The sequence below is a fragment of the Dendrobates tinctorius genome, unplaced genomic scaffold (genome assembly GCF_039654945.1).
Source record: "Dendrobates tinctorius isolate UK_male_01 unplaced genomic scaffold, ASM3965494v1 ptg000326l, whole genome shotgun sequence".
NCBI lineage: Eukaryota > Metazoa > Chordata > Amphibia > Anura > Dendrobatidae > Dendrobates > Dendrobates tinctorius.
Genome location: NW_027361993.1, coordinates 10,576,115 through 10,603,682, shown reverse-complemented (window position 1 = coordinate 10,603,682; position 27,568 = coordinate 10,576,115). Strand labels below are relative to the sequence as shown.

The window sequence follows — 27,568 nt, the reverse complement described above, 5'->3', positions numbered from 1 at the left end:
AGTGTCACATTCCTTGTGTCAAGCCACTCATGACGAATAGACAACGCCAGAAGTGTCTTACCTGGGCCAAGGAGAAAAAGAACTGGACTGTTGCTCAGTGGCCCAAGGTGTTGTTTTCAGATGAAAGTAAATTTTGCATTTCATTTGGAAATCAAGGTCCCAGAGTCTGGAGGAAGAGTGGATTATGACTTACAGCCAATGAAGACCCAAAAGTAATTATCTCAGTATCTGAGCTGTACAAAAATGTTGTGATTTAGGACCTCGGTGTTTAGGAACACTATCTACTGACAATGGATACATAGCAACACCCAGTAATCAATTTTGCTATACATTTCCAGAAGAGTAGTATAGGAATGTCACTCCTGAGAATTCATATACCTTAACATGCAAACTGACTCTTCAGAGAGGAAGAGGACTAGAACATTGGCTACATCTACTGGAGGTAGCAATCCTAAAAGACCCCATTATTGACCCCTTAACAAGCTTTGCGTCTTAAGATAAAAGCCAAACAAGAATCTCTATTTGTAGACCTGTGTTTCAGGGTGTTGCCCCTCCTCAGTGCAAAACAAGATATCTGATTTGGCTGTATGAGAGGCCTCTGACTGGGGTCCAAACGTTAATATCTTTTCTTGTGGAGAGTGAAATGCTTGTCATGCTAGCATAAGCATTGGCCATGCAATGCTCCACTGGGAAATAAAATATATACAGGTTGCTTTTTCACGTGTCTGAAAAGAGAGTATCTGGTTTGGCTTTTGTTCTAAGTCATGTGGCAATGGTCAAGATTGACTTTTAGGAATGCTTCTTCCAGTAGGTGGCACTAATGTGATAGTCCTCTTCCTCTGTAGAAGGAATTTGAATATTTAATTTCCCAGAAGATCATTGCATGGCCTGTAAGTCTCTTTACATCGGCATGTCAGTCATGTTACAATTCAGAAGGAGAGACATTACCCCTTATATCCTTAAATTGACATCTGGAAAGGGATTATCGTACTGAGACAATCTCTTTCAGGGGTTGTCTGGTCACCTAATTTTTTAAAGAAATCTTTCAGAGTAATGAAAAAGGATAAAAAAGTAATAATATTTTGACTCTAAACTCTGACACATTGTGGGTCCTGTATTTGTCTATGTACTTTTTGCACTGTCTGGACGGACATGTAACTGCTGCAGTTACTTACTGGTCCCAGCAGCAAAGAACACGTGGCCACTACAGTCATTCATTGTATCCAGGGGTCACATGTCTGGAAGGACAGAACAGGAACTATAGAAAATTTACCAAGACAACTTATATTTTTTACACCATTTCATTTACTTTTTTTAATTAAGTGAACGAACAATCACTTTCATACGTAAAAAGCTAAATTTTCATCTTGCGCAGATTACAGTAGTGACGTCTGATGCTGTAGCCAGTAGACGCTGCACCTGCCTGCAGTAATTGCTTTTGTTTTTATTCCACCAGCTCCTAGAATATGTGAAGAAGGTGAATTTCACTCTCTACAATCAATCCATCTGTTTTGATAGTAATGGCGACCCAGCCACTGGCTATGATATCGTAATGTGGTCTTGGAACACTGTTATCCCAACCTTCAGAGTCATTGGTTCATACAGTAAAATTGCAGGAAGACTCGAGCTGAACAAAGAGCCTAAATGGCACACCAAGGATAACTCTGTAAGTCAATCTGAGTGCTGGAGAGTCCAGGGCTTGTACTGGCAAAATCATGGTGCTAACCCGAAACTGGCTCTTCTTCCAGTATAGGCAACATGAACTGAAATCAGGCATCTGCTGGAGGGTCCATGTAGTCAGGGGGTTTCAGCTCAGAATGACTGCATACTTCAGCTATAAACATATGATAGCATTCGGCCGGACGCCCTCTCCCCAGACTCCATAACTCGGGGGGTATACGTGGCCTTATTGCTTTCAGTGGGGAGAACAGAGAAAAGGGTTTCCCGACCTTTCTGACAGCAGCTTATTTCCTGAAGAACAAAAGGGTTAGATTATTGGGTGCAAGCTGCTTGTCAGAGAGAGTGAGTAGACCCCCTGTACATATTAGGTGGTCGACTGATTCCACTATCAGCAGGTCCGGCTGACTTCAATCTAATGTGTTTGGGGCCCTTAATTCCGATTATATCAATTAAAACACCCATAGGCAACAGACAACTGTCAGACGATTGCTCTATGAACCTCGTATGTGCTTTATGAGAGAGCCGCGGACAGACTCCTCCGATACTGTCTTATCCCAGTGAAAACAAAAGAATCTGTAGTCCGAAATTGGAGACACTGGATCTTTATCTCCACAAACATTATCTGTCTGGTGAGAGTTGGAGGCCTCCATACACATTAGATTGTAAGCTGAGCCCACCGATATCGTATGTCTAATATATATGGTGGCCTTAAGAGAGACCATTTCCTTCCATTCATGGTAGAAGAGCCATTCTCTCCCAGAGCCAGAAATGAAGAATTATTTAGATTTTTACTATTAGTCCTCTCTGTAGTCTATAGCAGCTCCAATCTTACTTGAGATGTTGAGTAGACGGTGTCAAGGACACCAAGAGGGGGAATCGCACAGTTCTCACGGCTGGTACCAATTTTCCAGGGACCAACACTTCACTGCCTCCAATCATCAAGAGACTTACACAATTGACTGACGAGTGATGGACGAGGCTGCAGATGTTTCCACTACTAGGTCGGTTATTGGGGAACTCACAGAGAGTGTAGATTATATACACATCTGATTCAAAATCATGGAATATATATATATACACATACATATACATATCCCAGTACAATCACTGCCAAACTCCACAATAGCATAAGGAACTAGCTGCCACCATCAATCATTTATACAGGCCGATTGGATACCCGATAAAGATAGCGTATTGCTCCAGGGGTGCGGTTTATAGAACAAGAAGAATGAAGCTATTACATTTTTAAAATATTTAATCCAAAAAGTAGGCAGTGTTTATAAAAATAACCAAAGATGTTACAAAATGGACAAAACAATATGGTATAAACAATCACATAAAATAACAAGAATAAAGAGAAGACATGTTCTGATGTCACAGGGTTTACTTCAGGTTTTATGAAGGGGAGCTCTTTGTTTTTTGGGGGGTAATGGACAGAACTACAGCCCACTGTGCCTACCAGGACTGACTTTGATCATAGTTTGGTATTTGCTTTAATTATCACGCCTACATACCTCCCCTCTGGTGACACATGACAAGGCTAGTCAGGGATGTGGCTATTCTTCTAGGCAATTTTGAGATCCCTAATTCTATGATATATTTGCCCCTGGAGGTCCCAGGCGAGAGATATTACTGTCATGTTTCCTATCCCGATTTTAGCTATCCATAGAGAAGAAACATGGCATACATATCGTCATCCATTTCCTCAATATTAATATGAAAGGTGCTGTCACCACTGCCCAGTGATGTAACCCTTTAGAAAAAAAACACAAATATTCATAACTGGAATGGAAATAAAGCAGTTTAATATAATTTACCTGCTCGTTCTGGTCACACTGAGGCTAAGGTCATAAGTCTGTCACCTCCCCATTCTTCTGCATCTGAGGATACAGGTGATAGGTTATCTATAACGGCCATAAATGTGTTGTATCCCAGAATTCTTCTTTCAGCTGTGCCTGGTCTGCGAGCCATCCAATAACCCTATTTAATTACCTGTTCGCATCAGTGAGTCCCCTTGCCCCAGGTCATCTGTAGGTCATAGCTTTGCTTCAATATTCACTATCAACTATGAAACAGCTTATAGATTTTACAGCCATCACTATAACAGATGAAATAAAGGCAGCATGATGCCCACCTTTCACTTAGCATCCTGGTGGTTGTGTCAAGTGTTGTCTCTGTGAATCCGAGAAATGAGACTAGAAGGCGTCTGCAGGTGGGGAAGATGCTTGTTATTAAAGGCAGTATTTTATTATCATCTGTATTATATGGGCGCCTTTTGTGTTTCACTGCAGGTTCCTGAATCAATTTGTTCAAAGGAGTGTGCAAAAGGAGAACGACGGGTGCAAACGGGATCTCATTCTTGCTGTTTCGAATGTTTACCTTGCCCCAAAATGGCTTTTGTCGACAAAACTGGTAATATGCAGAGTTATGTGTAGTGCATGGTTAAGTATTAAATAATTTTGATCTCTAGGGAACCCAATATGACACAGAGCTTCCAGCAAAACCTATACTCTCCACTTTTGTTATGTTTTCCACTTGTTTACATGGGTTTTGTCAGAGCATTCAAGATTTCTTCCAATGTAGAACCATCCGCAAATGGCATTTATCTTCTTCATTAAAGGTAATCTGTCATCAGGTTTTTGCTACGTAATCAGAGAGCTTCGTGGTGTAAGGGCTGAGAGCCTGATTCCAGTGATGTGTAACTTGATGGTCTGCATACAGTCATTTTGATACAATTACCGTTTTCTTTGCTAAAGATTGAGGCAGTGCTCAAAATGACGAGCGTATATAACCACACCCACACCACTGATTGGCAGCTTCCTTTGTACACTATGCATAGGCAGAAAGCTGCTAATCATTGGTGTGGGTGGGATTATGCAGAGTAGATGACTAGGAAGCATGAGACACCTAGTTCAGCAATAATAATCTCCTGCTGATAAAATGTTGATTTTATTGAAACAGCAACACACAGCCCATTTAGTGACATATCACTGGAATCAAGGTCTCTGCCCCTACATCATGGTGCTCTCAAATAATATAGCAAAAACCTGCTGACAGATTCCCTTTAAACATAGTCTGACTTGGACAAGGTTCCCCTCTTTTAGTTATGAAATTCTAATGGCTCCTATCTGTCCACAATTTTATTTTCCTTGTAAGGATAGATTCTAGAAAAGTCAGACTTAAGGCTCTTTTTGCCATATTTCTTGGCAAACCACTAAGGCTTTTACTTATTATGATTTGCTTATATGGCATCATCATATTCCTCCACACTTGACATACCTGATCATCACTGTCCCCAGTAGGGCTCACAATAGAAACTCCCTATTAAAATGTTTTTGGAGTGTGAGAGGAAGCCCACACAAACACAGGGAGAATGTACAAACTTCTTGCAGATGTCCTTGGTAGGATTTGAACCCCAGTACTGCGAAGTGCTAACCACTGAACTATCATAAAATGCTAACCACTGCGCCACCATACAGTGCTAAGCACTGGGAGACTATGCTGCCAAAACCTTGCTTCCCATATTCAGAAGGGTCCTGACATGAACTCATCAACCTCATAAACACATACAGTACATAAGGCTGTGCGGTATAGGTCACTACACCCATGAATGGTCTGGACATCTTGGTCAGTACCAGACCTTGAATGTTGGATATGAGAAACCACCCTAAGATCTTGGGGTTCTTGCAATGTCTTACTAACTTTGTGCACAGACCTGTATCACTGCACCATAAATTCAGCTGAAGACACCACATATATTTTTGCAACTTCAACTTTCTTACACAAGACCTTGTTGTAGGCTGGAGAACATGGATTTAGTAGTCAGATTGCTAAGATAGCAGTACGAAGACAATACTATTGGTGATACCATCCATACCATGCCAGACTAGTCTCCTCAACTTGATGTTCTCACTTTCCTATTGTAAGGATTCGCTCTGGTAGGCAATAGCCGGGTGGAAGTAACGAGGCAACACACAGGCATAAAGTCCAATTCCAGTGGTTTTAATGTCACTCAGTAACCAGCAGCTTAACAGAACAAAAGGAAAAGCAAACACATACTCCAGCTTGGAGAACCACTGGTCCCAGACTCACCCTTTGCACGGGACTGGCGTAACTAAGCGGCTGCCAGGTCCTGCGGCATCCACCAGGTGCCAATCCCGGGGTCCTTCCGAGTCTTGCTGCTATAGTCCTGCAGCATGGGAATCCTGTATACAAGGTTCAGGCTGAGTCCACACAAGTTCCTGTAGCTTCCAGAAACACACTCTCACTGTGGCAATTACCAACCTCCATTACATAGGGCCTAACCCCTCCCACCAGTGAGGTAGACATCACAAGGGATGATCACGTGACCCTGACATCATCGCAGGTCCCGTCTTTAGGGAAAAACCCGGCCAAACATTAATCTGCTGGGAGAAACATATCTCCCATCCAGTAAAGCACCCTTTACTGTACCACATACCTTCCCCCTATGTTCAACCCTAGAGGGGTGGACACATGACATACAGTGAACTCTGGACAGGGCATCTGCATTCCCCTGTAGTCTGCCTGCACGATGTTATACTGAAAATTTAAAATTTTGCTTGACTCATCCACGTAAGAGGGGAATGATCTGTCACCAACCGAAATGTTCTCCCCAGCAAATAGTAGCGCAACGATTCCAGTGCCCACTTGATGGCCAGGCACTGTCTCTCCACAATACTGTACCGGGTTTCAGCTGGGGTAAGCTTCCGGCTTAGGAAGCTAATGGGATGCTCTTCCCCGTTAACTTCCTGAGACAGCAAGGCACCGAGCCCTATCTCAGAGGCATCAGTCTGCACCACAAACTCTTTTTTGAAATTTGGAGTGATCAGGACTGGTGTACCACACAGTACCCCTTTTAATTTTGTAAAGGCCTCCTCTAACTGATCATTCCAGTGGACCATCACAGATTTTTTTCCTTTTAAACAATCTGTTAAAGGCGCGGACAGGGTTGCAAAGTTGGGAATGAATCGCCTGTAATATCCCACCAAACCCAAAAAGGCCTTTACTTGTTTTGTTGTGAGGGGACGGAGCCAGTTCTGAATTGCCTCCACCTTGTTTACTTGGGGCTTGAGAACTCCTCTCCCAATGACATAACCTAAGTACCGGGCTTCCTCCAACCCTATGAAACACTTCTTTAGGTTGGCAGTTAGCCCTGCTTGTCGCAGGGAGTCTACCACTGCCTGTACTTTTGCTAAGTGACTTTCCCAATCGGTGCTGAACACAATGATATCATCTAGATTGGCAGAGGCATAGCGGCGATGGGGACGGAAAACAATATCCATTAACCGCTGGAACGTTGCTGGAGCGCCATGCAATCCAAAGGGTAACACCTTATACTGGAACAGCCCCTCAGGTGTTATAAATGCCGTTTTTCCCTTCGCCGCCTCCATTAGGGGTACCTGCCAATAACCTTTTGTGAGGTCCAGAGTTGTAAAATACCGTGCTTGCCCAAAGCGCTCTATCAACTCGTCAACCCGGGGCATGGGGTAGGCGTCAAACTTTGAAATGTCATTGAGTTTTCTAAAATCATTACAGAATCTTAGAGACCCATCAGGTTTAGGTATTAGAACTATTGGGCTGGCCCACTCACTCTGAGACTCTTCTATGACCCCTAACTGTAGCATCATTTTTACCTCTTCCGAGATGGCTTGTCGCCGGGCCTCAGGCACCCGATATGGCTTTAGTCGGACCTTGGCCTGTGGCTCTGTGACAATGTCATGTTGGATTAGGGAGGTGCATCCCGGGAGCTCCGAAAAAACATCTGTATTTCGGCTAATGAACTCCCGGACCTCCTGAACCTGTTTAGTAGACAAAGTATCTGCAATTTTTACCACGGGTTGGGTTTCTCCTGCCTCGCCCCGAGGTAAGGGAGCCTTTTCCATCTAAAATGCTGGCAGCGGACTATCCCCACCAAGGTGCTGTCTATCCTTCCAGGGTTTAAGCAAATTAATATGGTAAACCTGTTCTGGCTTTCTCTGTCCTGGCTGGTGTACCTTGTAGTCTACTGGCCCCACCTTCTCCATGATCTCATAGGGTCCCTGCCACCTTGCAAGAAATTTGATATCTACGGTAGGCACAAGCACCAAGACCCGATCCCCAGGGCTAAAGGTTCTTACCCGAGCCTCCCGGTTATAGACCTGACTCTGTGACCGTTGTGCTGCCTCCATATGTTCCCAGACCAAGGGTAGGACGGTCTCCATTCTCTCTTGCATTTTTGCAACATGTTCTATCACACTTTTGTGGGGGGTAGGTTGATTCTCCCAGGCCTCTTTGGCTATATCGAGTAAGCCCTGCGGACACCTGCCATACAATAGTTCAAAGGGTGAGAACCCCATAGATGCCTGAGGCACCTCCCGCACTGCAAATAACAAGTATGGCAATAAAAGATCCCAGTCCTTCCCATCTTTGGAAACTGCCTTTTTTAACATGCTCTTCAGTGTCTTATTGAACCTTTCTACCAGACCATCTGTTTGGGGATGATAGATTGAGGTGCGCAACTGTTTGACATTTAACAACCGGCAGAGTTCCTTCATAATTTTTGACATAAAGGGGGTTCCCTGGTCTGTTAGAATCTCTTGTGGAATTCCCACCCTTGAAAACATACCCATAAGTTCCTTTGCTATAAGCTTAGCTGATGTGTGGCGCAGAGGAATGGCCTCAGGATATCGGGTAGCATAGTCTAGAACTACAAGAATGTGTTGGTGTCCACTTGCCGACTTATTGAGAGGCCTCACCAGGTCCATGGCCACTCTCTCGAAGGGTACCTCTATAATTGGCAAAGGCACCAAAGGGCTCCGAAAGTGAGGCTGGGGACTGGTTACCTGGCATACTGGACAGGAGCTACAGTACCGTTTAACTTCTTCATGAACCCCTGGCCAGTAAAATCGCTGCAGAATTCGGTCGAGGGTCTTCTTTTGGCACAAATGCCCCCCAAGTACATGCGCATGTGCTAAATCCATTACCAGCCTTCGATACGTCTGAGGTACCAGTAACTGTTCTACCATTTCCCCATGTATTTTCTCCACTCGGTACAACAAATCCTGGTTCAACTCAAAGCGTGGAAACACCGTATCTGCCCCAGGTTGTTGGGGTTCCCCATTGACAAACAGTACATTTTCTTTGGCCCGGGCTAAAGTAAGGTCTCGGAGTTGCGCTGTACCAAAATTGTCACCTGATACATTCAAGCCTGACATCTCGGGTCCCAGTGGCAAGTCTTCCACCTCTCCCGCCAATACTTCTATAGGAGAACTCTCCTCCTCCTCCACCGAAGGGAAGGTTATTACTACCGCCAGCACTTCTTCCTCTGGGCCACCAGGTTCATGCCCCCCTTCTGGAGAATGTAACCTGGTTGCCTCTGGTGCCCGCAGTTGCTCAGTGGACGGGATAATAGACGGCCACAGCACAGAAAACAACGGAAAGTCTCTTCCAATTATCACTTCATAATGTAAATTAGTCACCACCCCCACCTCGTGGCACCGCCTCCCTGCTGGCGTGCTGATTACCACTAGTGCGGTGGGATAGTCTTTTAAGTCTCCATGTATACACAACAGCCCAATTTTACGACCCGTATACTCGCTGGTGTGTATCCAGCTGGCTCGTACCAGGGTTACAAGACTCCCTGAGTCCAATAGGGCCACAGCCGGGGTGCCCTGCACTTCCACCCGACACAAATGTTCCATATTGGGGACTTTCGGGGTGCCCACTGCACACATTGGTTCGGCATAATGGGACTGGCGGTACCCAAAATTGGTGTCCATGGGCTCAGTCAGGTGGGGGCAATCAGCTCTCATATGACCTGGTTCCTGGCACCGCCAGCAGATTATGGGGCTCCTTACTTCCCCAGATAAGTCCTGAGCGGCCTTCCTGGGCTCCGCTCGCCGATCCAGGGGTGGGGACTTAGGGAACATTCCTGTTACCTTTCGAGGGGTCCCTCCCTGTAACTCTTTGGTAGCCCCATACCTTTCTATGAGGTCTATCATCTGCACGGCATTAGTAGGGGATGCCTGTCCGACCCATGTCTGGAGGGAGTGGGGCAAAGCCCTCCAAAATTTATCAGTCACTATGTGGTCCAGCATGGCCGGGGGGGACAACACCTCAGGCTGCAGCCACTTTTGTAACAGGTGCAACAGGTCGTAATACTGTGACCAGGCTGGCTTGGAGGGGGTAAACTCCCACTGGTGTACCCGCACTAACAAATTTACCCCAAGGCGTGCCAATATCTCACCCTTGACGACCGTGTAGTCCACCCTTTGCTCTGGGGGTAGGTCCTGACACGCTTTCAACGGTCCTGGGGTCAGAAACGGAGCGAGGACATCTGCCCAATGGTCCCTGGGGAGCTTCTCTTTCTCAGCGACTCCTTCGAACATCTCCAGATACGCCTCCACATCGTCCGATTTCTCTGTTTTGGGAATCGCTGTACGAACGGCTTTCCGAATATCATGGATTCCCCAGTCAGCTCCTTTTGCCTGTGCTGTCGTAATATGCTGTATCAACAGCTGATTGGTTTCCTGCTGCTGCATAGCCTGCTGCTGCATAGCCTGCTGTCGCATGGCCTCTTGTTGCTGCTGCCGCATGGCGTCCTGTTGCTGCTGCATAGCCTGCTGCTGCTGTGTAGCCTGCTGCTGCATAGCCTGCTGCTGCTGCTGCATAGCCTGCTGTTGCTGCTGCATAGCCTGCTGTTGCTGCTGCATAGCCTGCTGCTGCTGTCGCATTGGCCTCTATGAGCGTTTTTATCGTGGCCTCCATTTCTGGAAAGTTCCCCGCCTGGGTCTCTGCCACTCGTTTCACCCAGGACATAGGCTGGGGTACAAATCAAAAATAAAAACAGCCTAGCCTCACTGCTTCTGCCCGTTATCAATCCACCAATTGTAGGGATTCGCTCTGGTAGGCAATCGCCGGGTGGCAGTAACGAGGCAACACACAGGCATAAAGTACAATTCCAGTGGTTTTAATGTCACTCAGTAACCAGCAGCTTAACAGAACATAAGGAAAAGCAAACACATACTCCACCTTGGAGAACCACTGGTCCCCGACTCACCCTTTGCACGGGACTGGCGTAACTAAGCGGCTGCCAGGTCCTGCGGCATCCGCCAGGTGCCATTCCCGGGGTCCTTCCGAGTCTTGCTGCTATAGTCCTGCAGCACGGGAATCCTGTATACAAGTTTCAGGCTGAGTCCACACAAGTTCCTGTAGCTTCCAGAAACACACTCTCACTGTGGCAATTACCAACCTCCATTATATAGGGCCTAACCCCTCCCACCAGTGAGGTAGACATCACATGGGATGATCACGTGACCCTGACATCATCGCAGGTCCCGTCTTTAGGGAAAAACCCGGCCAAACATTAATCTGCTGGGAGAAACATATCTCCCATCCAGTAAAGCACCCTTTACTGTACCACACATACCAATATGTGACGAACAGCCCACCGCCGTTCGTCTACTTACGGGCGACACTAACGGGGGTCCCGCTGCCACCAAAACGCAACGGACAGCGGACCCTGAGTCACCACTATGTCCCAGTCCCACCACTGACACGGGTGTATCAGCGGACGGAGGGACGAGACACACTGCCGGCACACGGCTATCACAGGCACCGTTGGGGCTTATCTTAGTTATCCCACCACTGGCACCATGTGACCAAAAATATCCAGCAAGCTAATCTCGCTCTACAATTTGCCGCAGGGGGAGGTTAAATTGGATACCCCACCACTGCTATCAATCTTCCAAGTACTGCGGGGATTTATGTATATCCCACTTTCTCAGTTCCACTTTGGAACTCGCAGCTCTCCGGCGCCCCCCTTACCCTCAGGTCAGTCAGGGAACTGCACCTAGGATAATTAGTCGCTGGACGGACTGCCTGTTGTGAACCGGCAATTGGGCTTCTGCAGTAAGGGAGTTATCAATGCTGAGGCCGCAGCCCCTTATTCAGCAATATAAGACCCTTCTAGACTGCCAGCAAGCCGCAATAGCCGTACACAACGCGCTGCCACCAGTCACGGTTACTTAATTCACAGTGTTAAATTAAGAGGGTCCGTGGCAAACCCCTTGAATTAGTAGCGATTATCTAACAAAGGCGTATAGTTCGAGTCTTAGAGCATAGAGACAGATCTAAATAATTATTTCATTTATTTTCCGAAAGAGGACAGTGATTACAGATAAAAGTTGCTATAAAATTGAGACACATACCTTCCCCCTATGTTCAACCCTAGAGGGGTGGACACATGACATACAGTGAACTCTGGACAGGGCATCTGCATTCCCCTGTAGTCTGCCTGCACGATGTTATACTGAAAATTTAAAATTTTGCTTGACTCATCCACGTAAGAGGGGAATGATCTGTCACCAACCGAAATGTTCTCCCCAGCAAATAGTAGCGCAACGATTCCAGTGCCCACTTGATGGCCAGGCACTATCTCTCCACAATACTATACCGGGTTTCAGCTGGGGAAAGCTTACGGCTTAGGAAGCTAATGGGATGCTCTTCCCCGTTAACTTCCTGAGACAGCAAGGCACCGAGCCCTATCTCAGAGGCATCAGTCTGCACCACGAACTCTTTTTTGAAATTTGGAGTGATCAGGACTGGTGTACCACACAGTACCCCTTTTAATTTTGTAAAGGCCTCCTCTAACTGATCATTCCAGTGGACCATCACAGATTTTTTTCCTTTTAAACAATCTGTTAAAGGCGCGGACAGGGTTGCAAAGTTGGGAATGAAATCGCCTGTAATATCCCACCAAACCCAAAAAGGCCTTTACTTGTTTTGTTGTGAGGGGACGGAGCCAGTTCTGAATTGCCTCCACCTTGTTTACTTGGGGCTTGAGAACTCCTCTCCCAATGACATAACCTAAGTACCGGGCTTCCTCCAACCCTATGAAACACTTCTTTAGGTTGGCAGTTAGCCCTGCTTGTCGCAGGGAGTCTACCACTGCCTGTACTTTTGCTAAGTGGCTTTCCCAATCGGTGCTGAACACAATGATATCATCTAGATTGGCAGAGGCATAGCGGCGATGGGGACGGAAAACAATATCCATTAACCGCTGGAACGTTGCTGGAGCGCCATGCAATCCAAAGGGTAACACCTTATACTGGAACAGCCCCTCAGGTGTTATAAACGCCGTTTTTCCCTTCGCCGCCTCCATTAGGGGTACCTGCCAATAACCTTTTGTGAGGTCCAGAGTTGTAAAATACCGTGCTTGCCCAAAGCGCTCTATCAACTCGTCAACCCGGGGCATGGGGTAGGCGTCAAACTTTGAAATGTCATTGAGTTTTCTAAAATCATTACAGAATCTTAGAGACCCATCAGGTTTAGGTATTAGAACTATTGGGCTGGCCCACTCACTCTGAGACTCTTCTATGACCCCTAACCAGTGGCGGATTAAGTGGACTATGGGCCCGGGGCTGTTCATAAAACCTGGGCCCCTGTACCCCCCTTCCCACCTGAGCGCTGTGGTCCCCGTGCGGGAATTGACAGCCGTACGGACCGCAGCACTTGGTTTGCTGCGGGTCCATATGGAAAACCCGCCACCATTCCACCACGTGTGGACATGGCCTAAAAAGACGTTGCACATAAGCTGTAGGCCTACGGCCAATGCGCACAAAATCGCCCAACGTGATCCTGGCCATAGGGGATCCACTTTAATGTCCCAACTTTAATTTGAAGTCCCCTTACTTCATCCATTGCAGTCCCCTATCACCCACTCACTTCATCTGCAGTGCCGCTTCATCATTTGCAGCCCCTTATCCCCCCTTCCATTTCATCATGTGCAGTCCCCTTCCCCCCCAACTTCATGTGCAGCCCCACTCCCCCATCATCATGTGCAGTTAATTTTACCCCCACATCATGTGCAGTCCCCCTTACCCCCACTTCATGTGCAGTGCCCCTTACCCCCAATTCATCATGTGCAGTCCCCCTTACCCCCAATTCATCATGTGCAGTTCCCCTTACCCCCAATTCATCATGTTCAGTCCCTCTTACCCCCAATTCATCATGTTCAGTCCCACTTACCCCTTAATTCATCATGTGCAGTTCCCCTTACCCCCAATTCATCATGTGCAGTCCCACTTACCCCTTAATTCATCATGTGCAGTCCCACTTACCCCATAATTCATCATGTGCAGTCCCCCTTATCCCCCACTTCATCATGTGCAGCCCCACTTATCCCCCACTTCATCATGTGCAGCCCCACTTATCCCCCACTTCATCATGTGCAGCCCCACTCACCCCCCACTTCATCATGTGCAGCCCCACTCACCCCCCCTTCATCATATGCAGCCCCACTCACCCCCCTTCATCATGTGAAGCCCCCATTCATCCCCCCTTCATCCTGTGAAGCCCCCACTCACCCCCTTCATCCTGTACAACCCCAGTCACCCCTTCATCATATACAGCCCCCAGTCACCCCCCGTCATCATATACAGCCCCCACTCACCCCCCGTCATCATATACAGCCCCAGTCACCCCCCGTCATCATATACAGCCCCCAGTCACCCCCCCGTCATCATATACAGCCCCCAGTCACCCCCCTTCATCATATACAGGCCCCAGTCACCCCCCGTCATCATATACAGCCCCCAGTCACCCCCCCGTCATCATATACAGGCCCCAGTCACCCCCCCTTCATCATATACAGCCCCCAGTCACCCCCCCTTCATCATATACAGCCCCCAGTCACCCCCCCTTCATCATATACAGCCCCCAGTCACCCCCCTTCATCATATACAGCCCCCACTCACCCCCCTTCATCATATACAGCCCCCAGTCACCCCCCCTTCATCATATACAGCCCCCACTCACCCCCCTTCATCATATACAGCCCCCAGTCACCCCCCCGTCATCATATACAGGCCCCAGTCACCCCCCCTTCATTGTGTACAGCCCCCACTCACCTCCTCCCCCATTTAATTGATTTTATAAATAAAAAAAAATAAAAAAAGTTCCCCATACTTACCTCACAGCCGGCTCGCTCCCCAGCAGCGCTTCTGCTTTCAGCATCCTCCGGGACATGTCGGCACGTGCACGATGACGTCATCGCGCACGCCCGACATCTGACCCGGAAGTACAGCCGGAGGGAGCCGGAGCTGAGCAGCCGTCAAGGTGACGGCCGTGCACAGCTCCCGGCCCCTCATAGGATGTGACGCGGGCGGCTGTCTGCTGCCGGCGGCGTCACAGCACAGGGCACGGCCGGCCCTGTACAGGTGCTGGGGGAGCGGTCCAGGTGGCATTTGCCTCTCTGCCACCCGGCCCAGCCCGCCCCTGCCCCTGGGCCCCCAAAAAACCTTGGGCCCGGGGCGACCGCCCCATCCGCCCCTATTAAGATCCGCCATTGCCCCTAACTGTAGCATCATTTTTACCTCTTCCGAGATGGCTTGTCGCCGGGCCTCAGGCACCCGATATGGCTTTAGTCGGACCTTGGCCTGTGGCTCTGTGACAATGTCATGTTGGATTAGGGAGGTGCATCCCGGGAGCTCCGAAAAAACATCTGTATTTCGGCTAATGAACTCCCGGACCTCCTGAACCTGTTTAGTAGACAAAGTATCTGCAATTTTTACCACGGGTTGGGTTTCTCCTGCCTCGCCCCGTGGTAAGGGAGCCTTTTCCATATAAAATGCTGGCAGCGGACTATCCCCACCAAGGTGCTCTCTATCCTTCCAGGGTTTAAGAAAATTAATATGGTAAACCTGTTCTGGCTTTCTCTATCCTGGCTGGTGTACCTTGTAGTCTACTGGCCCCACCTTCTCCATGATCTCATAGGGTCCCTGCCACCTTGCAAGAAATTTGATATCTACGGTAGGCACAAGCACCAAGACCCGATCCCCAGGGCTAAAGGTTCTTACCCGAGCCTCCCAGTTATAGACCTGATTCTGTGACCGTTGTGCTGCCTCCATATGTTCCCAGACCAAGGGTAGGACGGTCTCCATTCTCTCTTGCATTTTTGCAACATGTTCTATCACACTTTTGTGGGGGGTAGGTTGATTCTCCCAGGCCTCTTTGGCTATATCGAGTAAGCCCTGCGGACACTTGCCATACAATAGTTCAAAGGGTGAGAACCCCATAGATGCCTGAGGCACCTCCCGCACTGCAAATAACAAGTATGGCAATAAAAGATCCCAGTCCTTCCCATCTTTGGAAACTGCCTTTTTTAACATGCTCTTCAGTGTCTTATTGAACCTTTCTACCAGACCATCTGTTTGGGGAAGAGTTCCTTCATAATTTTTGACATAAAGGGGGTTCCCTGGTCTGTTAGAATCTCTTGTGGAATTCCCACCCTTGAAAACATACCCATAAGTTCCTTTGCTATAAGCTTAGCTGATGTGTGGCGCAGAGGAATGGCCTCAGGATATCGGGTAGCATAGTCTAGAACTACAAGAATGTGTTGGTGTCCACTTGCCGACTTATTGAGAGGCCTCACCAGGTCCATGGCCACTCTCTCGAAGGGTACCTCTATAATTGGCAAAGGCACCAAAGGGCTCCGAAAGTGAGGCTGGGGACTGGTTACCTGGCATACTGGACAGGAGCTACAGTACCGTTTAACTTCTTCATGAACCCCTGGCCAGTAAAATCGCTGCAGAATTCGGTCGAGGGTCTTCTTTTGGCACAAATGCCCCCCAAGTACATGCGCATGTGCTAAATCCATTACCAGCCTTCGATACGTCTGAGGTACCAGTAACTGTTCTACCATTTCCCCATGTATTTTCTCCACTCGGTACAACAAATCCTGGTTCAACTCAAAGCGTGGAAACACCGTATCTGCCCCAGGTTGTTGGGGTTCCCCATTGACAAACAGTACATTTTCTTTGGCCCGGGCTAAAGTAAGGTCTCGGAGTTGCGCTGTACCAAAATTGTCACCTGATACATTCAAGTCTGACATCTCGGGTCCCAGTGGCAAGTCTTCCACCTCTCCCGCCAATACTTCTATGGGAGAACTCTCCTCCTCCACCACCGAAGGGAAGGTTATTCCTACCGCCAGCACTTCTTCCTCTGGGCCACCAGGTTCATGCCCCCCTTCTGGAGAATGTAACCTGGTTGCCTCTGGTGCCTGCAGTTGCTCAGTGGATGGGATAATAGACGGCCACAGCACAGAAAACAACGGAAAGTCTCTTCCAATTATCATTTCATAATGTAAATTAGTCACCACCCCCACCTCGTGGCACCGCCTCCCTGCTGGCGTGCTGATTACCACTAGTGCGGTGGGATAGTCTTTTAAGTCTCCATGTATACACAACACCCCAATTTTACGACCCGTATACTCGCTGGTGTGTATCCAGCTGGCTCGTACCAGGGTTACAAGACTCCCTGAGTCCAATAGGGCCACAGCCGGGGTGCCCTGCACTTCCACCCGACACAAATGTTCCATATTGGGGACTTTCGGGGTGCCCACTGCACACATTGGTTCGGCATAATGGGACTGGCGGTACCCAAAATTGGTGTCCATGGGCTCAGTCAGGTGGGGGCAATCAGCTCTCATATGACCTGGTTCCTGGCACCGCCAGCAGAATATGGGGCTCCTTACTTCCCCAGATAAGTCCTGAGCGGCCTTCCTGGGCTCCGCTCGCCGAACCAGGGGTGGGGACTTAGGGAACCTTCCTGTTAACTTTCGAGGGGTCCCTCCCTGTAACTCTTTGGTAGCCCCATACCTTTCTATGAGGTCTATCATCTGCACGGCATTAGTAGGGGATGCCTGTCCGACCCATGTCTGGAGGGAGTGGGGCAAAGCCCTCCAAAATTTATCAGTCACTATGTGGTCCAGCATTGCCGGGGGGGACAACACCTCAGGCTGCAGCCACTTTTGTAACAGGTGCAACAGGTCGTAATACTGTGACCGGGCTGGCTTGGAGGGGGTAAACTACCACTGGTGTACCCGCACTAACAAATTTACCCCAAGGCGTGCCAATATTTCACCCTTGACGACCGTGTAGTCCACCCTTTGTTCTGGGGGTAGGTCCTGACACGCTTTCAACGGTCCTGGGGTCAGAAACGGAGCGAGGACATCTGCCCAATGGTCCCTGGGGAGCTTCTCTCTCTCAGCGACTCCTTCAAACATCTCCAGATACGCCTCCACATCATCCGATTTCTCTGTTTTGGGAATCGCTGTACGAACGGCTTTCCAAATATCATGGATTCCCCAGTCAGCTCCTTTTGCCTGTGCTGTCGTAATATGCTGTATCAACAGCTGATTGGTTTCCTGCTGCTGCTGCATAGCCTGCTGCTGCATAGCCTGCTGTCGCATGGCCTCTTGTTGCTGCTGCCGCATGGCCTCCTGTTGCTGCTGCATAGCCTGCTGCTGCTGTGTAGCCTGCTGCTGCATAGCCTGCTGCTGCTGCTGCATAGTCTGCTGTTGCTGCTGCATAGCCTGCTGTTGCATAGCCTGCTGCTGCTGTCGCATTGGCCTCTATGAGCGTTTTTATCGTGGCCTCCATTTCTGGAAAGTTCCCCACCTGGGTCTCTGCCACTCGTTTCACCCAGGACATAGGCTGGGGTACAAATCAAAAATAAAAACAGCCTAGCCTCACTGCTTCTGCCCGTTATCAATCCACCAATTGTAGGGATTCGCTCTGGTAGGCAATCGCCGGGTGGCAGTAACGAGGCAACACACAGGCATAAAGTCCAATTCCAGTGGTTTTAATGTCACTCAGTAACCAGCAGCTTAACAGAACATAAGGAAAACCAAACACATACTCCAGCTTGGAGAACCACTGGTCCCAGATTCACCCCTTGCACGGGACGGGCGTAACTAAGCGGCTGCCAGGTCCTGCGGCATCCGCCAGGTGCCATTCCCGGGGTACTTCCGAGTCTTGCTGCTATAGTCCTGCAGCACGGGAATCCTGTATACAAGTTTCAGGCTGAGTCCACACAAGTTCTTGTAGCTTCCAGAAACACACTCCCACTGTGGCAATTACCAACCTCCATTACATAGGGCCTAACCCCTCCCACCAGTGAGGTAGACATCACATGGGCTGATCACGTGACTCTGACATCATCGCAGGTCCCGTCTTTAGGGAAAAACCCGGCCAAACATTAATCTGCTGGGAGAAACATATCTTCCATCCAGTAAAACACCCTTTACTGTACCACACTGTATATTAAACACGTTAAATACCCAGCAATTTCTCAGCAAAATCCTTAACAAATCCATATGTAATTCTTCAAGATTTTACCAAGGATTGGCTGCAAATGTTTCAGTGGATTTGTAGCAAAATCTGCAGTGTACATATTCTCATTGATCACCAGAAGCCCCTTTAACTTTCAGGCTGAGTTCACATGTGGCGTTTTTTTCGCATCTCCGCGGCGGTTTTAACCGCGCGATTTTGCCGCGAAAACGCGAAAAATAAGCATCCCATGCATTCCTATGGGATTCCGCAATGCTGTGCTAATGCTGCGGTTTTTACCGCGGCGGAATCACTTCACGGTAAAAAACGCAGCATGCTCATTATTTTGCGGAATCGCGGCGATCCCGCACCCATAGGCATTCATTGTTCCGCATACTTTCCGCATGTGGCTGTGCACAACATGCGAAAAGTAAGCAGAACAATTGCGGATGGTACCCACGGTCCGGAGGAGAGGAGACTGTCCTCCGGGCTTTGGGTACCATATCCCTGTAAAAAATAGAATTATAAAATAAAAAATATTGTTATTCTCACCTTCCGGCATCCCCCGCAGCCTTCCCGCCTCTCTCCACGCTCTCATTCCCACTTTGCGAAAATGCCCGCGATGGCGTCCGATCTCGCGGGATCGCGAAGTCTCGCGGTCATTCGCGCGAATTACCGTGAGACGTTGCGATCCCGCGAGAACGGACGTCATCGCGGGCATTTTCGCAAAGGATTACTGGGAACGGATGCGCGGGATGTCGGAAGGTAAGAATAACAGTATTTTTTATTTTTTTTTTACATTCTATCTTTTACTACTAATGCCGCATAGGCGGCCTCAGTAGTAAAAAGTTGGTCACACTCGTCAAACACTGTTTGACGAGTGTGACCAACCTGTCAATCAGTTCTCCAAGCGATGCTACAGATCGCTTGGAGAACGCTAGCATTTTGCAAGCTAAATACGCTTGCAAAATGCTAGTTTTTCCGCGGGAAAATCGCGGGAATTTAAAATGCGATTTTCCCGCGGAATGGAATTCCGGAATTCTCGCGGTAATTTCCGCGAGAGTTCCGTTACGTGTGCACATAGCCTCAGATGCAAATATGAGTGAAGTGGACCGCTTGAATGGTTTAATGCTTGCCAGCCAATAAGGCTACTGGCCACTGAAGCTGTCAAGCAGAATGGGTATGGTGGTCTGCCGTCTGTCATGCTATACAAGAAGAAACATAAGTCCTTTATACAGAAGTGCTCACTGTTACACACAGATGTTGGACATTGCGAGACCATGTGCACCCCACGTACCCTTGTGTAGCATTTTCCCATGATTACTATTTCACTTATGTCTTATAGATCTCTACACCTGCCAACCATGTGGATCTCATCAGTGGTCGCCCATGAAGAGTGAGATCTGCTACAACAGAACCCTAGAATTCCTTCCATGGACCGAACCATTGTCCATCGTCCTTCTCTCTATAGTTACTTTGTTGCTCCTATTAATTGCAGCAATCGCAGTTATATTCTTTATGAATCTTAATACCCCGGTGGTGAAGTCAGCAGGAGGGAAGATGTGTTTGCTGATGTTATGGTCCTTGGCATGCTCCTGTTGCACCCTGTATTGTTATTTCGGTAGGCCGGGGGTTGTCCCGTGTATGATGAGACAACCCATCTTCTCTGTAAGCTTTACCATTTGCTTTTCTTGCATTGTGGTCCATTCATTCCAGATCATCTGCATCTTCAAAATGGCCACCTACATGCCTAAAGTATACGACATGTGGGTGAAGAAGAATGGCTCGGATATCTTCATCGCAGTCAGCACCACTGGTCAGGTCCTGATCTGTGTCAGCTGGTTGTTGGTAAGGCCACCTTTACCCATTGAAGATTATGCCACGTTCCCAGATCAGATCATACTGAAGTGCTCTGAGACTGCTTCTTTGGGCTCCATCACTCAGATTGCTTACATCGGGCTCCTGAGTATGTTGTGCTTCGTCTTCTGCTACATGGGCAAAGACTTACCGGACAATTACAACGAGGCAAAATGTATCTCTTTCAGTTTATTGGTCTACTTCTTCTCCTGGATTGCCTTCTTCACCACCCATATCATCTACCAGGGGAAATACATAGCGGCCGTCAACGTAACCGTTGTATTAGTCAGTGTGATGGGGATTCTTATTGGTTATTTCACTCCAAAGTGTTACGTTATTCTCTTTAGGCCAAAACTCAACACCACCGAGCATTTCCAATCTGCCATTCAGAACTACACCAAGAAACAGTCTTCTGCTGACTAGGAGGCCCTCCGTTATTGTACTCTTCTATATTCCTAGAGATGAGCAATTTGATTTGTGCTGCCCTGGTCAAGCGTTTGGTCCAGTCCTCCGAGACAACGAGTCTTTTCTTCTGCAATTGAAAACCTGGGTACCTCTAGGGCTTACTACATTTTGCAACATCCTGCAGGACCTAGTCATTAGGATGCCGAAAGTATTGGGCTGGACGCCAAAAAATGACAGCATAATTCAAATTGCTCATTTCTATATAGTACCTGTAGACAGTGAGAACTAGGGGGTTAGGAGGGCACATAAGGCATGCGCCCTGGGCCAGCCATTGCTGACCCTCTTCCATCCTGTCCTCACTTTTTGGTTGCAGTTTGCACCTGGAGGTCACTAAATGGGTAATTTATACGTGTCTCAATCCTGGGTCCTCCGCTTGTCAGAATAATAATGGGACCTTGTTGATCCTGTCCTACAGAATAGGTGGGAAGGGGGTCATGCATTAGGGTTACTCTCTATTAAAGTCTACGGGTTCATGTGCGTCCATTACTTCCATAAGCTCAAGTGGGGAGGTGATTGCGCACGACCATGTAAAGAATCACCCACAGACTCTGAAGCCTTAGCAGCTCCCCAGTTTGTAGAAAGTGGTTCAGATTCTTTATAATCATGGCACTCAGTCAGAACATTATATTTGTCAGTATATTAACAATAAATGCATTGATAATGTGACTCGTGACTAAATCTGCAGCTTCTCTCGAGAAAGATGATAAAACTTGCTAACGGCAGCTGCCACCAGGGGGAGCTCAGCACATGCAAAGTTATACAACTGCGGTTAAAATGAATGAGAGCTGTAATCACACTACCTGTGCTGCCCATTACACACTACCTGTGCTGCTTACTGTATGTTCATTATGTGACGATGACAAGATGGCTTTTTTCCTATATGACTACTGTATGGGAAAAAATTAATAATGCACAAATCTAGAAATATCTATAAATGTAGAGCAGTGCCAGTACTAATGCTTGTATCCATACTGTATCTGCTTTATGTTGCTGGTCCGGGCTCATATGACTGTTGTTTTCTTTACCTTCCTGCATTTAAATGTGGTAAACAAACAATTTGTGTTTTCCTGTGCTGTGTAAGTGTTTACTGAGGGGGTTGCTCAGGCACCTGGGAAGCACTATGCACCCAAGAATGGAGGTATTAGATGGATTACAGGAAATTTACTGGATAATAAGTCCTGGAGTGTCCAAGGATTATGGTTTATTCCTAGGGGTCGTACAAGCTCTCTTGGTGCCCAGGCAGAATGCACCCCCTCCCCCGATACCTGAGGCTCAGCATGATAGCTGGTAGCATGACATTGATTTTTTCATCGTTCCTCTGCATGGAAACAATGATTAGTTAAAGGCGCCTTACAGATCGTGACAGTTTATTATTGTATTACTTAGCTCAGAGGGTACAGGGGTAACAATTGCAACCAGACCCTGGATGCTGAGGCGGAGTGAAGTGGAGTCCTGTTACCAACTTTGCATTAAAGGGAATGTTTGAAAATCAGGTATTGCATTTTATTTTTTGCTTTCCAGCAGATGGCGCTCTAGCGCTGAAAATCCCATTGGAGTTTATTTAGGAAGTGCAAACATTGCTCCAGGCAGGACCTGGGTGATTTGTTACCATTGGCAGTGTGTGACCTCATTCAGACGGCGCTTATTTCCTTGTTTTGTATTGCTTGTGTGAAAAAAGAAATAGCAGCTCAGATGAGCCTTTACAGAATAAACTGAACTCATATAAGATCTTATTGCCATACTGGTATGTGGGAATCTGGGGATCTCACTTAGGCTATGTTCACACGTTGCGTTTTTACAGCATTTTTATTATTTTCAGCTACGATTCACAGTACCAGCAAAGTCTATGAGCTTTCAGAAATCTCATGCACACAGCTTGCGTTATTTTTTACTGACCGTCGTTTTGTTAAAGAGATGCATTTTTGCAAAATGCAGCATGTCACTTATTTCAGAGTTTTTGCAGCGTTTTTCACCCATTGAAGCAATGAGTACGTGCAAAAAGCAAGGTGCAAAAATGCAGGTTTCAGTTTTTGCTCTTTATGCATTGCAGTCCATACCAGGATGTATAAATCTGCCCGAGTATGGACTGCGGAGCACAAAGTGGCCGCTGGTCTCCTGACCCAAACTTAACAGACTCATATGCGCCTTGAGGCTGTGTGCCCACGTGAGCGTTTTGGAAGCATTTGTCCCGGTCAAAACGCTTCAAAAATGCGTAGAAGAAGCATCCCATTCATTTTAAATGAATTCCGCACTTTTTGTGCACATTGATGCATTTTTTCCGCTCAAAAAACGCTTTAGCGATTAAAAACGCAGCATGCTCATTAATTTTGCCGAAAAGTCCACGTTTTTTCCGCAAAAAATGCGGAAATAAAACCCGCGTTTTCTGGGAAGGAGTCCGGTTTTGAAGCAGAAATTTTCTGCATCCGTGGGCACATAGCCTCAAGGCTGTTGAGTTCCGGCCGGCCGACCCCCAGTTGGTCTGAGAATCATGAATCGCGACCCCTGTATGTGCGATTGGGGCCATAACATCATTTACTTTCATGAGCACGTGCAGCACTGCGTTTAGTTTTTCGGGCAGTAAAGTCACTGCCCAAGTGCACAATGGAAACTGCCCAATTATTCACATTTGAAGAAATACAAATTTATTATAAGCTTTTGACAAAGATTAAAAAAAAATGTACACCCATATGCATCTTCCAAAGATTTATTACTCCTTAATAAACTGAATAAAATTTGCAAAGTTTATTCAAAATGAAAACATAATAATTTAATAGCTATACATTGATTCTAGTTATTATAGTGTTGCCATAGGTAACAAAAAAGGATTCACCGACCACTTGAAGTTCGCCACACAGCCCACATGTGGGTCTATGTCTTTAAAGGGGTTGTCCAGGTGCGCTGTGAGGATTCTCGGAGACCGTCATGTCGGCGATTTGCATGCTTTCGGACACATTCCGACTAGACTTGTCCTGCCTCGCTCAATACACTTGCATTGAGGGAAGCTTTGCACGTCTAGTTGGTATGTGACCTCATGTGTGTAGATCGCACACTTGCAGTCAATGACCACCGGAGAATCCTGACAGTGTTCACATAGTACCGTAACTGCACACTTGAGCCCCAAGCCTGGACAACCCCTTTAAGTGATATGACACCAACTATTAGAAGGTGTAATTGCATTATATTTTACATTATGGGGGATATGCTAAACACAGTCCAGTTCTTTCCAAATTATTGGACTTGTCTGCTGGCTTGGCTCCCTCCAATGTAACAAGCTCGTTCAAAATGATGACTTATTATATAGTTAACCCTTCATGCTGAAGATTGGATTTGTATCTAGGCACTTAAAGTAGTTGTTCATTTCATCCTTTCCACTCCTGAGATATGGTCCCTTCTTTCTTCTCTATAAATCTAGTCTTTTCAGCAAACTTGGAGCGGTCCTCATGAAAACACCCGCAAACAAGAGTTCATGATCACACTCATTTGGGAAAAAAATACTACATTTACATAGAGGGAAGATGGGACTTTATCTCAGGAATGGAAAAATGTAAGAACATAAAAGACACATCTCCAGATTCAGGAGAACAGCGGCATTTACACCAGATAAAAAAATGCACATTTATAGCAAGTGACAGGTCCCATTTAAGTGCATCTTTCATTCTTCATTATGAAGCAGACACTCATATCTTCCGATGGGAATATAAGAGGAAGTCACAACGTTTTGAAAGTCCTCGCCACTCGTCATAGAATGTTAGAGATGGACGGGACCTCCAGGGTCATCAAGTCCAACCCTCTTCTCAATGCAGGATTCACTAAACCATCTCACGCAGATGACTGTCCAGCCTCTCAAGACTTCCATTGAAGGAGAACTCACCACCATAAAATCATATGAATGATATGTCTCTAAGAAGTTATGTGGATCGTCTACCAGGGTCTCCACAAGACCTTGGGGTTAGCCATGAGACTGAGAGGCTGTTGTTGCTGTTTCGGAGGTGACTGGAGGCAGTTGAGATTTCTCGGTTGGCTCTCCAGCTGCTGAAAGTGATTCAGTAAGTTGAGCTGCGCCTCCTGCCCCGTGTGATGGACTGATAGATATGAGAGGGCTTCATAAAGACACTTGGAGTAGCCATGTCTGTATTCCTGGTGATCTGGTCCATGAGCTGATTTCATTCCTAAAAAAATAACATCAAACTAGTGAAAACATTGCAAAACCATCCGGCAATGGTAGTCCTATGCAATACATAGTATATAGTCACCAGAATGCAATTTATATCAGGTAGAGAATTGCCAGATGTCCCAAACATTGGTGATGGTAATTTAGTTATAAGTTGGAAGTTCCCCACACTTGCAGAAGATCCATGTAGTAGTTGGGTGATCATAGTGGACAAGGGGATTGTATTGACAGAAAGGTTTCAGTTTTAACCTATTTTGAATGGATCCAATGTATTAAGAAGTCTCTAATAAATATCAAAATTTTATTCAAGGCATGATTGTGCCGAATACTTCCATTTTCATGGGAATTTTGGCAGGTTTTAATCCCACTCCTGTCTCAGCCCAAATCGACCAAGAAGTGCCTAGCTCGGGAGAAGTCAAAATATGTCATTTATGGAGATTGGAAAGGTACACCTCACATCTGGGCTCGGATACCTCTCTGGCACATAAGGAGTAAAACTTTATATAATTTGATGCAAGTTTTCATATACGAGTGCAATCCGTGATCATTTTGAAACAATCCGTTACATGCATATACAATCCATATGCAATCAGGTAGCATAGGAGTATTGTAGATCTTCTCATTTTTATTCCCCATGCAATGGAAAAGGATTAATCATAGCAGTGATTATGGAGGTAGAGAAGTTACATGATGTAATACCAAATATTACCACTGGAGGGCATATAATACTATTCTAAAAGTTTTGCAAACTTTTTTTTTTTTTTGCAGTTTTTAAACTTACCTTGGTGGGTGCATCTCTGCTGCTGTTTAAGGAATTGTACGGCTATTTCCAGGATGTCGGCCTTCTCTGGCTTGGAGTCTGGTTGGAGAAGCTGGAATTCTTGTTCTAGAAGTTTACGCAGTTGGTTGATGCTGCTATTAATGCGATCTCGTCTCATCTTTTCTACAACTGGCTTTCTCATCTGGTCAAGATGAAATAGATTTTTTTTTATAGAAACTGTAACACTGACATTAAATATATATATATATATATATATATATATATATGAACAAAGAGTTAATATGAATTTACCCTATTTTTCAGTTTAGTGGTGAGGGTATCTGATGCGTATTCCTTAGATATGGTGCACAGCGCACTGTTCAGTGCCATCATCATTGGGTTCTGTTTAATGTGATTGTTTGATGCTCTTTTTATACCCCTTCCTCTGCATGTGAATATATGGATGGCAGCCAACACATGGTTTCCCACACTCAGAGTCCAATCACTGCGGCCGCAGGACAACAGCCACTTTCATTCATGCTTCTGAAGTCATCCTCTGTAGCCAAAAAAAGAAAGAACACCCCCCCTCCGCTGCACACACACATACTCCTCCGCACTCTTTCCCCCACCCAGATGTTAGGAGTGTGTGCTGTATAAAGAACGTAGGGTCCATACACATGGCTGGGCTGTCAAGACCTGGGAAAGTTCCACCCATAGTGTTTGCAACCTGCTGACACATGAAGGGGGGCAAGGAGCCGGCACACAGCAGTGATTGGCCCCAGGGTGGAACCGAGTATTGTGTTACTGCTCTATGGCTGCACTGTAGGAGTACAACCTAGATAAGCAAATATGCCCCCAACATGTTTAATGGGGTTGCCCCGCAATAACAACATGAACTGTCGACTGGATATGAGATTAGTTGCTGATCGCTGCATAGACAATCGATCCCTCCATCTGTATAGAGCAATGGCCGAGTATGTACACCATTACTCTATTCATTGTCTATGATACTGACAAAGCCAGGTAAGTATACTGTAGGTGCTGCCTTATTGTGGCATAAGTCAAATTTCATGGGCCCCAATGCAAAAGTTCCAGATTTTTGGGCCCCTTAGGCTTCAGGGCCCCGGGTATGATTGCAACCTCTGCACCTTTTATAGTTAGGCCCCTGATGACACGCTCATAAAATTCAGATGGCTGGGAGTTGACAGGTCCCTCATGGCATTTGTGTCCCCTCACACGCCAGAGTTCAGATGCAAATGCTATTTCTGGACCCCCTATAGCCACACCGTTGACTGAGCCACTGATTGTTGAAAAGTGTCCCTCCAAAGGTTTTTGGAACTACAAGCCTCAGCCTGCCTTGACAGCTTTAAGGCAGGTTGAGGGTTACAGTTATGCAGATTTAAGGATGACTCGGGTTGGGCTTGATTGAATTTGCTACTCCCATTATTTTTCACAAACACCATAGACTCTAGTGTAATGCTCATTTAAAGAAGACCTTTCACCAGCTCAAAAGTGACCACTTTTCCT

At 46.8% G+C, this 27,568-nt stretch overlaps 2 protein-coding genes across 2 annotated transcripts in view; one reads left to right on the top strand and one right to left on the bottom strand.

Moving 5' to 3' along the window:
• LOC141074195 (taste receptor type 1 member 1-like) overlaps nucleotides 1-22,829 on the top strand; it is a 60,938-nt gene extending 38,109 nt beyond the window's left edge. The window contains exons 4-6 of the mRNA XM_073561745.1: nucleotides 1,457-1,666; nucleotides 3,972-4,092; nucleotides 20,134-22,829. Of these exons, the coding sequence (XP_073417846.1) occupies nucleotides 1,457-1,666; nucleotides 3,972-4,092; nucleotides 20,134-21,068 (1,266 nt within the window). The 3' untranslated portion in view covers nucleotides 21,069-22,829. The remainder of the gene's footprint in view (nucleotides 1-1,456; nucleotides 1,667-3,971; nucleotides 4,093-20,133) is intronic.
• A 969-nt stretch (nucleotides 22,830-23,798) lies between these two features.
• Nucleotides 23,799-26,457, bottom strand: LOC141074194 (transcription factor HES-5-like). Its single transcript, XM_073561744.1, has 3 exons — nucleotides 26,354-26,457; nucleotides 26,063-26,243; nucleotides 23,799-25,279 (listed from the first exon to the last, which is right to left on the bottom strand). The coding sequence occupies exons 1-3, from the start codon at nucleotides 26,435-26,437 to the stop codon at nucleotides 25,032-25,034; spliced, it is 513 nt and encodes a 170-aa protein (XP_073417845.1). The 5' UTR covers nucleotides 26,438-26,457; the 3' UTR covers nucleotides 23,799-25,031.
• Nucleotides 26,458-27,568: the final 1,111 nt, after the last annotated feature.

Bases quoted from the DNA above. Each gene is read 5' to 3' on its own strand.
- LOC141074194 (XM_073561744.1), bottom strand. From the start codon at position 26,437: ATGATGATGGCACTGAACAGTGCGCTGTGCACCATATCTAAGGAATAC. The intron at 26,244-26,353 runs GTAAATTCATAT...CATCTTGACCAG, and splicing joins CCACTAAACTGAAAAATAGG to ATGAGAAAGCCAGTTGTAGA. The intron at 25,280-26,062 runs GTAAGTTTAAAA...TTATTTTTTTAG, and splicing joins GCAGAGATGCACCCACCAAG to GAATGAAATCAGCTCATGGA.